This window comes from Schistocerca gregaria, chromosome 1 (genome assembly GCF_023897955.1).
Source record: "Schistocerca gregaria isolate iqSchGreg1 chromosome 1, iqSchGreg1.2, whole genome shotgun sequence".
Classification (NCBI taxonomy): Eukaryota; Metazoa; Arthropoda; class Insecta; order Orthoptera; family Acrididae; genus Schistocerca; species Schistocerca gregaria.
The window spans coordinates 521788662-521802839 of record NC_064920.1 but is presented as its reverse complement, the minus strand read 5'-3'; the positions used below and the strand labels follow the sequence as shown (position 1 = coordinate 521802839).

The 14178-nt window shown below is 38.0% G+C and overlaps 1 protein-coding gene across 29 annotated transcripts in view; it reads right to left on the bottom strand.

Annotated features, from left to right (window-relative positions):
* Positions 1–14178, bottom strand: part of LOC126354726 (calcium/calmodulin-dependent protein kinase type II alpha chain) — a 976610-nt gene that overhangs the window by 99034 nt on the left and 863398 nt on the right. For 11 of the 29 annotated variants that reach the window (XM_050004586.1, XM_050004623.1, XM_050004614.1 and 8 more), the window contains one exon: positions 8496–8636. The exons of the other annotated variants lie outside the window; for them this stretch is intronic. In XM_050004586.1, the coding sequence (XP_049860543.1) occupies positions 8496–8636 (141 nt within the window). The remainder of the gene's footprint in view (positions 1–8495; positions 8637–14178) is intronic. 29 annotated transcript variants of the gene reach the window in all.

Below are 14178 nucleotides of genomic sequence, written 5' to 3'. Positions count from 1 at the left end.
ACGTGTCTTGCCAATGAAGGCGAATCTCAAGGATGAAAATGCATAAACAAAAGTAAGCAGCTTTTATAAACTATATCTGTGTTCCATTCTGAGTAATGAACTAGTGATTAGGTGGACAGCAAACTGATCTTATATATGGTGTCCCATTATCTGGGCCATCCCAAACATTCTTTTGTTGGCTTTCTTGTTAATTTTGTCATTACAAAGGTATCAAGAGCAGTAGATATTTTTTAAAATAGTATCCTATATTTTTTATTGGGAAATCTACTTCCTCTCCCCACGAACTGTTCAAAAATGTATCACAGTTTACCATTCCTGTAAACATGACAGTATCAAAAATGTACCACAAAATTAACTTTTTCTCTACTGTACTAACACAGGTACATCTACATACATACTCTGCAAACCATTGTTAATTGCATGGTTCAAGGTATTTCCCTTTGTAACAGTTATTAGGGTTTCCTCCAATTCCCATATGGAGCACTGGAAGAATCATTGTTTAAACACCTCTATACAGACTGTCCTTTACACCCCTACAGGGTTTCATTTAAAAATGGTTCTCAAAAATTTGTGAGTAGGTTGTTGTGGAATAGTTTGTGTCTATCTTAAATTGTCTGCCTGTTCAGTTTCTTCAGCATCTGCATGACATTCTCCCATTTGTCAGCTAAACCTATGACCACTCCCACTGCCGATCTCTGTAAATGTTAAATACCCACTGTTAGTCCTGTCACACACATAGGCAATATCAATATTTCAGGCTGAGTCAGCCAAGTGTCTTCAGACAGTTTCCTTTCTAGACTGATGCATTTCCCCTGTATATTATAAACAAAGAAAAATCTGCTACCTGCTTTACCTATGACTCAGGCAGTGCAATTTTTTTCAGGCCGTTCTTCATTGCAGATTACTGCATCACTTGTAAAACATCTGAGGTGTGTGCAGTGCTCTCAGAATGCGAAAGGAGGAGCATCTGTCACAACAAAACATGAGTAGCAACGAATACATGTGCAAAACATTTTGTCATACCAAAATCCTGTAAAATCAAGGGAGGTGTTATCCTGCTGATAAAATTCGCATTTACATCATTTGGTTTACGAATGACAAGGTATCAGTTGAGGACACTACATGGTAACAACAAAAATGAACAAAAAGTGTCTAATTTAGGCCACATTTTGTTAGATCAATTACAACCTAAAATAACATTTTCTTTTTACAGTTTTTCAATAAACAAAACCCACCAATGATGACACAAAGGTACTAAAATATGTTTGGATAACAAGAAGAAACAATGTTTTCCATAAAAGATGGAATCTATATCTAATAATTTTAACTGCAAACATGGAAAACATACAAAAGATGCTTATCCAAAAGATGACTATTAATATTGTCTGCAAGATCATAAACATACTCATTAATATACTTGATATGCCATACAATTGTACCTTTGACAAGTGTTGGTGTGGTACTAATTCATATGCTGATGTCAAGAAATCCTGTAGCTAACTGAGTCACTTGATTAATCACTTTCAGGGTATCATGTGAAAAATGTGCAAGTTGGGTTTCACATGAGTGATAGATGATTTTAGAATCCATGTAAGTTGGTATGGAAGAAGTCATGCTGTTCAATATACCTAATTACATTCGAACACAGAATATGTTCTAAGATTGTATTACAAATGGATGTCAAGGATTCTGTATGGTGGTTTTGTGGATCACTTCTGCTACCCTTTTTGTAACTAAGAGAACTAACTACATAATTCATCCTTGCAGTTGTGCCAGAATTAAAATGGGGCAATACTCCTGAAATTTCCTTTGTAAAGCAAGATTTGAATATGGAGTTCAGCATTTCTGATTTTGTTTTGCTGCCCTCAATCACAGTTCCTGTCTCATCCATGAGTGTCTGGATACAAATTTTGATACCATTAGCAGCCTTTATACAGTGCAGTCCATGTGCCTGGGTAACATAACTCAGCCATTTGTGGGCATTCGCAGTAAACAAATGGAAAGGCATGGAAAATGTACACTGACCACAATCAAATGTCTTTAGTAGGAGTTTTGAGTGAGTGCAATGTACACCAACAAAGGGGATGCAGAAATGCTACTAATCCATAGAGAATATAAGTCAGCGGAACAGTAACTTATGCTTATCCATTATGGATATTTTAGAACTGTGGCTACATATTTAATGTAAATATGTTATACAAAACTGCAACCAGTCACATTTTTGAATAATTATGCTTTACTTCATGAACTGGTATTTGAACCTTTTCAGGTTCATCTTCAGATGGTTTCAGGAGATAACACCATTGTTGTTGTTGTGGTCTTCAGTCCTGAGACTGGTTTGATGCAGCTCTCCATGCTACTCTATCCTGTGCAAGCTTCTTCATCTCCCAATACGTACTGCAGCCTACATCCTTCTGAATCTGTTTAGTGTATTCATCTCTTGGTCTCCCTCTACGATTTTTACCCTCCACACTGCCCTCCAATACTAAATTGGTGATCCCTTGATGCCTCAGAACATGTCCTACCAACCGATCCCTTCTTCTTGTCATGTTGTGCCACAAACTCCTCTTCTCCCCAATCCTATCCAATACTTTCTCATTAGTTACGTGATCTAACTATCTAATCTTCAGCATTCTTCTGTAGCACCAGATTTCAAAGGCTTCTATTCTCTTCTTGTCCAAACTATTTATCGTCCATGTTTCACTTCCATACATGGCTACACTCCATACAAATACTTTCAGAAACGACTTCCTGACATTTAAATCTATACTCGATGTTAACAAATTTCTCTTCTTCAGAAACGCTTTCCTTGCCATTGCCAGTCTACATTTGATATCCTCTCTACTTTGACCATCATCAGTTACTTTGCTCCCCAAATAGCAAAACTCATTTACTACTTTAAGTGTATCATTTCCTAATCTAATTCCCTCAGCATCGTCCGACTTAATTCGACTACATTCCACTATCCTCATTTTGCTTTTGTTGATGTTCATCTTATATCCTCCCTTCAAGACACTGTCCATTCTGTTCAACTGCTCTTTCAAGTCCTTTGCTGTCTCTGACAGAATTACAATGTCATCAGCGAACCTTAAAGTTTTTATTTCTTCTCCATGGATTTTAATACCTACTCCGAATTTTTCTTTTGTTTCCTTTACTGCTTGCTCAATATACAGATTGAATAACATCGGGGAGAAGCTACAACCCTGTCTCACTCCCTTCTGAGCCACTGCTTCCCTTTCATGTCCCTTGACTCGTATAACTGCAATCTGCTTTCTGTAAAAATTGTAAATAGCCTTTCGCTCCTTGTATTTTACCCCTGCCACCTTCAGAATTTGAAAGAGAGTATTGCAGTCAACATTGTCAACAGCTTTCTCCAAGTCTACAAATGCTAGAAATGTAGGTTTGCCTTTTCTTAATCTAGCTTCTAAGATAAGTCATAGGGTCAGTATTGCTTAACGTGTTCCCATATTTCTACGGAATCCAAACTGATCTTCCCCGAGGTTGGCTTCTACCAGTTTTTCCATTCGTCTGCACAGAATTTACATTAGTATTATTGCTAGCATAATGCTTGGTGATACATTAAAGTGTGTTCCATCTTTTTGTCATAGAACAAGCACCCAGCATTATGCTAGCAATAATGATGTAACCTCCTGAAGCCATCTGAAGATGAACCTGAAAAGGTTTGAAAACCGGTGCATGGAATAAAATATAATTACTAAAAAAAAAAAAAACTGGTTGCAGTTTTGTATAACTAATTTTCAGAACAGTAACTGCACTAACAGTTGCTTATTTACTGGCAGTTGACTGGAGGCTGAATGAACAATGTTCATTTTCCTTGTGTTTCCATTTGTTTACTGTCAACTACAGCAAGTGGATGAGTTCATTAACCTGAGTATGTGCACTGTGTGCTAGTAGGTCAATTTTGCATTACGTTTTTAATAATGTTATCTTTACAGGAGTGGTACACCATGATATGTTTTTGAACATGTCTGGGAAAAGGATGTGGGTAACCCAATAAAAAATATAGGGTGCTATTTAAAAATGATGTACTTCCATCCACATCTTCGTAATGAACAAAGTTACAAGGAATATAACCATGGTGGTTAGTGTTCCCTTGAAGTTAAATAACGTTTGCTTGATATATTTTTTTCTTATTTTGCTTCTGGACAGAAAGATAAAGATAAATAGTATACCCTGGATAACGAATACCAACAATGACAGCCAACCAAAATTAATAGAATAGGTGATATGAATGCAAAGTATAATAAATTGATAATGCAATTAATAAAATGAGTGCTTGTAAATGAAAAAATATTTTAAAACCACTTGGTAAAGTTGTGTCTCAATCTGTATCTACAACTGTTATATCCAGTGCTCCCACTGGGGTAAACTAGAACACCTCCCGACTTGAAATGTAATTTCATTCTCTCTCTATTCCTCCTCTTCTTCTTCTAAAACCTAGCAAATGCTTTTAAATTAATCTTCCTGTAAAATTAAAGATGACAAATTTTTCCCAATCAAGGAGTGAACGTCACATTTAGAATTCTACAAGGATAGCTCATTATGTCACATTAAGTTTCTGTGTAATATGCCCAAACCTATTGATTTTAATATAATATTGTTAATCACAATTGTTCTAACTAATGTTGTGGGCCTGAAATTTATAATAAAGATTTGTGAGATCTTGCACTAAGTCTCAATCATTAAAGCTGTTGCACAAGGGATATTCCAGACAAGGGGCATTGAAGAGTAGCTGCTTTGCCCTCCACCTAAGAATAAAAATTCTTTGCAAATGGATCATGGATCCTACCCCACCAAAATGATAGAGATTTTGATTTAGCATTGGTGTGAAGAAAGCTAGAAAATGTAAAAGACACTGACCAATATCTAGTATACCCAGACTATTGGTCATGAAAACTCAAACTATTTCATTATTCACTGTGAAACTAACATTAACTGGCCACTACCTCCTCCCAATCCCTTCCCTCCCCACAGCACAGCACAGCACAGCCCAGTCCAGTCCAGTCCAATGCAGTGCAGCCCAGCCCAAGGCTTCTTACTTTTGAGGGAAAAGGAAATTCACACAGGCCTCGTGGACAAAAGTAGTACCATCATGTAGGCTCTCAAATAACCTTCAGATCAACAATAAACCAAAGTGCCAAAAGAACTAAATACAAACAGAAAACCTACAAATAATTTATCATTTTGATTTTGCATTTTAAAAAAGGCTATGAATTTATAAACTCTGTAAGAAAGGCATATGTTGAAAAGACATTTCCAATATCAACACATAAAATAACCAAAATCACGGAAAGATGCAACTGCAAAATGGACACAGACAAAGGCATATGTCACCATCAAACATACTGAAATCATATTTGATAGCCACTGTCATACTAAGGCTTTCTCCACAATTCTTTGTGCTTCACTGTCATTAGTTACACGCATCCACATTGCTTCTGCATGTTTTAATGACATGTACCCATCTCCCAGTAGATCATCTTCTCAGTTCCTTCTTATTCATTGGAATCCAGTGAAGAACTTAGTTCTTTCATCAACCATACATTCATCAGATTACATGTCTTGCTCAACTCTATTTCATTATCATAAACTTCACAGTTACACCTTACAGTTCAATTTGTCTCCTTTGTTTGACTTCCTCTCTCTCAAAATAATTTTCTAAAACAATCTGTACACTGCTTAATGGGAAACCTTCAGTTCTGAAAGATATTCATGTTTGAAGTCCATCTCAAAATTGGTAATGCACAGATTGCAATTTTCACTATTTCAGAACATCTGTTTAGAAGATTTTATTTGATTTTCAAATAGCATTCCAGGTTTTTCTATCTATTTATTTTACTGTCCATCCAGTCATTGTCTACAGTTACCTAACATACAAAAACTCATCAACTGGATGTGCAACTTCATTGTTAATTTGTATAGTTTTCTTTTTGGTGTATTATTTTGATAATACACTCCTGGAAATGGAAGAAAGAACATATTGACACCGGTGTGTCAGACCCACCATACTTGCTCCGGACAAGGTGAGAGGGCTGTACAAGCAATGATCACACGCACGGCACAGCGGACACACCAGGAACCGCGGTGTTGGCCGTCGAATGGCGCTAGCTGCGCAGCATTTGTGCACCGCCGCCATCAGTGTCGGCCAGTTAGCCATGGCATACGGAGCTCCATCGCAATCTTTAACACTGGTAGCATGCCGCGACAGCGTGGACGTGAACCGTATGTGCAGTTGACAGACTTTGAGTGAGGGCGTATAGTGGGCATGCGGGAGGCCGGGTGGACATACCGCCGAATTGCTCAACACGTGGGGTGTGAGGTCTCCACAGTACATCGATGTTGTCGCCAGTGGTCGGAGGAAGGTGCACGTGCCCGTCGACCTGGGACCGGACCGCAGAGACGCACGGATGCACGCCAAGACCGTAGGATCCTACGCAGTGCCGTAGGGGACCGCACCGCCAGTTCCCAGCAAATTAGGGACACTGTTGCTCCTGGGGTATCGGCGAGGACCATTTGTATCCGTCTCCATGAAGCTGGGCTATGGTCCCGCACACCGTTAGGCCGTCTTCCGCTCACGCCCCAACATCGTGCAGCCCACCTCCAGTGGTGTCGCGACAGGCGTGAATGGAGGGACGAATGGAGACGTGTCGTCTTCAGCGATGAGAGTCGCTTCTGCCTTGGTGCCAATGATGGTCGTATGCGAGTTTGGCACCGTGCAGGTGAGCACCACAATCAGGACTGCATATGACCGAGGCACACAGGGCCAACACCCGGAATCATGGTGTGGGGAGCGATCTCCTACACTGGCCGTACACCTCTGGTGATCGTCGAGGGGACACTGAATAGTGCACAGTACATCCAAACCGTCATCGAACCCATCGTTCTACCATTCCTAGACCGGCAAGGGAACTTGCTGTTCCAACAGGACAATGCACGTCCGCATGTATCCCGTGCCACCCAACGTGCTCTACAAGGTGTAAGTCAACTACCCTGGCCAGCAAGATCTCCGGATCTGTCCCCCATTGAGCATGTTTGGGACTGGATGAAGTGTCATCTCACGCAGTCTGCACGTCCAGCACGAACGCTGGTCCAACTGAGGCGCCAGGTGGAAATGGCATGGCAAGCCGTTCCACAGGACTAGATCCAGCATCTCTACGATCATCTCCATGGGAGAATAGCAGCCTGCATTGCTGCGAAAGGTGGATATACACTGTACTAGTGCCGACATTGTGCATGCTCTGTTGCCTGTGTCTATGTGCCTGTGGTTCTGTCAGTGTGATCATGTGATGTATCTGACCCCAGGAATGTGTCAATAAAGTTTCCCCTTCCTGGGACAATGAATTCTCGGTGTTCTTATTTCAATTTCCAGGAGTGTATTATAATCGATTATCAAACTTGCAGTAATAGTTTCTTTCATTGGTTGTTGACATTTACCTTCACAAGAAGCAAACATTGTGAAATCAACAACAAACAACAAACAACAAGGATTCAGGTATTTTCCATTAACACACAATTTTTTTCATTTTTTCCAGTTTAGGGATTTGGAGACTTGTTTTAGTTCTGAATATCCCACTATTCTGAAGGATTCTAATGGAAACTATCATACTATAGTTTGCAGAACTTTAATGTTTCGCAAGTGTTGTTAGTGCAGATATTGTTAAAAGTGAGTTGAAAACTCTCTCAAGTTCTATGACTCCCTGCCAGGCACTTAATTGTGAATTACAGAGTAATCATGTAGATGAAAGTTGTAATTCACTCTCACTGCTCTGTTATTTAATGAAAAATATGTTACACAAAGATAAAATATAAACTTCTGTTTTATTTACATTTAATTTATCAAATATATATATTTACTACATACTCTTCAACTGATTAAAAACATAAGGAATAGTTACTTAAGTAGAAAATTATTTTGTTCTCACTGGTGGCGGTTAGAGCTAACGGAAGTTTTTACTATCAGACAAGGAATTACTATATGTATTGTTGTTTTTTAGGCATCTGTAGTGGAGATCGATTGCAGTATCCGTACTGCACCTTTTATACATAAGGTTAATAATGATGAAAATTTTTTCATGAATATTTGAGATAGTAAGAATGCTCATGTTGTACACAATTTACATGTCTTTCATTCAAGTTTGATTGTAAAAACAAGTGCTGTAGAGGTTATTATCTCCAAATACTCTCATTAAATGCATGGAAAATATATAACTACCACACTTGGAGAATAATCAGGAGAATAATCAGAAACTTTTTGATAAAAGCAAACCATCAAAGACTTTAACCTAAAATTGGGGAAGGGTTAATGAGTTAACTAAATTACTCTGGTACAAATTACATCAAATATGAGAACACAACCACAGCATCTGGTTAAACCAAGTGAAAGTCTCAATGTTAGCAGCTGTAAGTTCAATTGAGTTAGTGCAGCATAGAAAAAAATGCAGGTTAAAGGCAAAAGCTGAAGCACACTGAAGTACCTTGCACCTCTTGCAAAAGTGCTGCACTCATGTTAGCAGGAGCTTTTGCACTTGAAGATGCTGAAGATGTTGCAAGAGCGGATGTTAACACCTTAGCCAAAGTCGGTTGAGTTGAGGGTGGTGTTGTGCCATGGATGAAGCCTTATTGAATCACAAGATGAAATGAATACACATCTTATCAGGAAACAGAAATGTAGGGCTAAATGTGTATTTCATTGTAAGAATAATATACAAAGAGCACTTTTAAGAATACATAATGGATGCTGTAGCCTAAAGAAAATAAAATAAAATCTAATACCTATTATACACAAAGAGGTACATTAAAAATCAGAAGACAAAACTAAATGAACAAGAACTGACTTGAAATTAGTGTATTGCAGTTCATTTCTGCATGAAGCCTGGTGTTAGAAAGACAGTAATATTATCAAATTTGTGAAAAGGTACAAAGGAAAAGAACAATTAACTTGGAGTTATTAAAAGAAATATTTCTAAACAGCAGCAGTTCCATATAGACACGAGTCACAGTACTTGTAGAGGAATATGATTTACCTAGTTCTGAATATAAATTTCTACAATAAAGATTGGATGAAAATGCTTTCAACACATCTTATCTCATAAAATAAATCTGAATACAGAACATACTCACATTGCCAGTACAAATTCCTTTGTGTAGAAAAATTTGATATTGGCTACCTCCATCCATACAGTTATTTTATTACAAGGTACTGGTGGTATCTCGAAAGATTTTCTGTGAATATAATTTCTTTAACTGAGCAAGGTGCCTTAGTCATTCCATAATTACAGAGTTATGCAGTTTTATCCATAATAAATGACCAAGTTGAAATTTTAATCTCACTGGGTAGAGGTAGCAGGTGGAAACATATATAAAGGTTAAGTAAATGTGCAAGCTTTTGGAACAGAGTCTCCTCCTCCTCCTGCCACAAGGGTTGAAGTGGAAGGAAGAGGGCAGGTGAGTCTTAGGAAATAAGGGGGGGGGGGGGGGGGTTGGAAAACTCATCCAGAACTTCTGGTCAGGGAAGACGTACCAGTCAGAATAAGGAGGTGAGACTGTTGGAGTCTGTCTGCTGCAGTCCTTTACAATCAGTCTCTCCTCCTCATCCTGTCCAGTATGTCACCCTTAACCCAGGGTTCTGGGCAAGTTTCCAGCCCTCCCCATTTCCTAAAACTCACCAGTCTTTTCCTTCATCCCTATTCATTCCCCTTCAAGCCTTCTGCCAGAAGGCACTGGCTCTGAATGCTTTCACATTTACTTAACCTTTATATATGTTTTCTCCTAACACCACTTCATGTTTTATCTATCCAATTACATCATATTGTCAAAAATTGTTTATTTTTATTGATACATATGCTGAAATTGTGCAACTGAGTGAGTATATATTCCAAAGAACTAAAGTACTGAACAAGTTACATCCTTAACATAAATTTGCACCTTTGAATCCATGAATAATGATTTAATATCAAATGCACAGTGAACATTTTAATGAGTATGACAACTTGAGCAGGAATTATTTTTATTTACATTTGTGATGGCTTACTATGTGTTGTTGTTGTGTTCTTTAGTTCGATGATCAGTTTGTTGCAGTTCTTCACACTGTTCTATCCTGTCCAAGTCTCATCATCTCCAAATAATACTGCAACCTACACGTATTTGAAACTGCTTACTGTAGTCATTTCTTGGTCTCACTCTACAATTTTATCCCCTCCTCCCCAACCCTCCCACTTCTACCCTCTGAAATGAGACTGACAATTCCATGACGACTCAGAATTTATTCTTTCAACTGATTCCTTCTTTTAGTCAAGTTATGTTATAAATATCTTTCTTCCCTCATATGATTCAGTGCCTCCACATTAATTACAGGCCTTCCCATCTAATCTTCAGCATTTTTCTGTAGCATCACATTTCAAAAGCTACAATTCTGTCTACATTTTATTTCTGTACAAGGCTACCCTCCAGAAAAATACCTCCAGGAAAGACTTCCTAAAACTTAAATTTATATTTGCTGCAAATAAACTGTTCTTTTTCAAAAATGCTTTCCTTACTATAGCCAGTCTGCATTATTTATCCTCTGTAATTCGGTCATCATCAGTTACTTTGCTGTCTAAAAACCAATGCTCATCTTCCACTCTTAGTGGCTCACTTCCTAATCTAAATCCCTCAGCATCATTTGATTTAATTAAACTACATTCCATTGCCCTTGTTTTACTTTTGTTGATGCTCATCTTCTTACCTCATCTCAAGACACTGTCCACCACAGGCAACTGTTGTTCCAAGTCCTCTGCTGTGTCTGAGAGACATACTGTGTCACTAACAAATTCAAAGTTCTTATTTCTTTTCCCTGAATACCAACTTCTTCTCAAAATTTCTCTCAGCTTTTCATTACTGCTTGCTCAATGTACAGATTGAACTTTGAGGATAGGATACAACTCTGCCTGCCTCCCTCCCTGTTCAACTACTGCTTTCCTTTCATGTCTTATGAATCTTGTACCTGCATTCTGATTTTTATACAAGCTGCATAAATGCTTTCGTTCCCTGTATTTTATCCCTGACATCTTCAGAATTTCAAAGAGCGTATTCCAGTCAAAAATGTTGAAAACCTTTTTCTAAGTCAACAAATGCCATAACAGTAGGTTTGTCTTTTGTTAAACTCTCTTCTAACGTAAATTGTAGGGTGAGTATTGTCTGGGGTGGTTCTACATTTCTCTAGAACCCAAAATGAATTTCCCCGGAGCTTTGCTTGTAGCAGTTTTTCCATTCATCTGCAGGAAATTCGTATCAGTATTTTGCAACCACAGCTTTTTGAAGTAACATTCACACTGAAGCTTCCTGGCAGATTAAAACTGTGTGCTGGGCTGAGACTCGAACTCGGGACCTTTGCCTATTGCGGGCAAGTGCTCTACCAACTGAGCTACCCAAGCATGACTCACGCCCCATCCTCACAGCTTTAATACTGCCAGTACCTCATCTCCTACCTTCCAAACTTCACAGAAGCTCTCCTGCGAACCATGAGTGCTAGTTCTGCATAACCGAGACCACATGCTTTGTCTATGTGAAAAATGCCCCACCAGTTCATTGCTTCAAACCCACTTAGAAAATGAAATAGAAGACTATGATCCTGATGAGATTGTTCAGTACAGTCAATAGTTATCAACTGATAGAATGTTCAAATCACTTCTCTATCAGAATTCTGTGACACATTAATTAAGAAAATTGAAAAACTTACTTCACACTATTTTATTTCTCAATCACAATCTGATTACCTGAAAATGAAGAAGGAAACACTTGATGATAGATCGGTGTTAATTTTAATGGATTTCAGTGAAAATCTCAATTTTGTTGTTCAAGATGAAGTACAATGGTATCATTGGAACAATGGAAGCTGCACTATTCGTGCTGTCCATATATATTACAAAAAGGGCAAACTATTGCATGCAAAAAGGAATTATATTGTTTCTTATGATCTAGAACATGAAGTTTCCTTGGTGTACCAGACTCAGAAGACTGTATTGACTTTTTTAAGTGTAAATTTTCAGAAATTCATCTTCCATATGTTGAATATTTCACTGACGGTTGTGCTGCACAGTATAAAAATTGTAAGAATTTCAGAAATATCTGCTACCATGAACACAACTTCAACACAAAGTGCAGCTGTTACTATTTTGCTACCAGCCATGGCAAATGTCCCTGTGACGGTATTGGTGGCACTGTTAAAAAACTTGTCACAAAAATAAGTTTGCAAAGAGTTTACAATGATCGAATACTTACGCCTTCACAGGTATTTGAATTCTGTCATGAGAACCTGCAAGGCTTTTCAGTTTCCTTTGTTTCAAAAGATGAAATGGTACAAGTCAGACATTATCTTGCTCAGCATTTCACAAGTGCACAAACAATTCCTGGAACATGATCTATGCATGACATTGAACCAATATCATCAACCAAGATTGGAGCAAAAAGGCCGAGCTGTGATATGGATTTTTAGTATCATGCATGATTTCTCAGATGCACTTCTGCCACTAATGTCAGAATGCACTGTGCAGCCCAACTGCTATGTTGCATGTGCATATGACTCTTCTTGGTATTTGAGAATTGTTGAGGTGAATTGTGAAGATGATGTTACAGTAAGGTTCATGCATCCTCATGGACCATCCATGTCCTTCAATTGGCCTGATAATGATGTTTGTGATGTTTCTTTCTCTCATATTCTGTGTGAAGTTGGTACCACGACAGCAACAGACCATACTTATTCTCTGAACAAAGGGTCCTCAATTTGGTTATGGCATATACATTTAACTGCACAATTCTAACATGTTTGCAGAAACTACATGTCTGAAAGGATATTCAGGGATAAAACTGTCAGCATACTATTTTTTGTTTAAAAACTGCAGACAATTTTCAAATTTTTACAGTTTGCTTTGAAGTGTCACATTGCATCAAACTTTCAACAATTTCTGCCAACAGAATGTATATAAAGCAATAAAAATTGGCAAAAGTTCATGATATTAGATACAAAAGCAGTACACAAAATCTCAGTTTACAACTAGATAATGATTCTCATGGTCTGGACTATGGGACACCTGCTCATTCTGCTGTTAATTTAAGATGACATCTAACAAGCTAGAGAGTCTTGTGAAGATCTATGAGATAATCAGAGGGTATTTGAAAGAATGTGGAATTCACTGCAGAAATGAGTGCAGACAACATATGGGACATCTACTTTACAGGTATAAATGTACAGTAAAGTGTAACACATAATGTGCTGAAGAAGTATTGCATTTCTTGGTAATGCATGTCATTGATGAATTCTGATTTTGATTGGATGAGGCCTAAATAGTCATACATGTTATATTGGAAATGCATTTGTACTAACTATGACAATATTTCATACTTAAGACACTGGTGGCCTGTAGCCAAACATTCACAGGCCTTTTGAATTGTTTACTGGATTTTTTTCTTTGTTTCCACATAAATATATTTATTGTGGGCCCACAGTCGTAAAGAATTTTTGAAATGACTTCATATTTACAGTGATTGTATGTTTACTCCAATATTCATTATTGCAATTTCAACCTTTTGATTATTTTCATGTGGTTGCAACTGCAAAGAATATATACAGGGTGTACATAAAGTCCTGGAACACTTTAAATTATTTATTGCACAAGAACCAAACATTGTACAGATATCATACATATGTCATTTTGAAGAGAAACCATGAAAGATTTTTTTTCATGTATACCACCACAGTATAGTTTGGTGATTTACCAATAGTCAGTGCTAGTCACAAACATGGAGCTGCCGCATTGATGGATCGGCCTTGCTACAGAAGGGGCAGCTATTTCATGAAGTGGTCTCCCCGATCACCAGATCTCACTCCGTATGACCTTTTCTGGGGGGACACATTACAGATCTAGCATATGTAACACCTCTACCACGTAATGTACCAAGCTCTGGGAGAGAAAATGAGAAGTGACTGCTGGGACGGATATGGCAAGAATTTGATTACTGTACTGACGTCTGCTGGGTTACTCATGGTTCACATATTGAGTGTTTGAAAAAAAAAACTTTCAGAGTTTGTCTTCAAAATGCAATATGTATGACATCTGTTCAGTGTCTGGTTCTTGTGCAATAAATAATTGAAAGTGTTCGCAGACTTTATGTACACCCTGT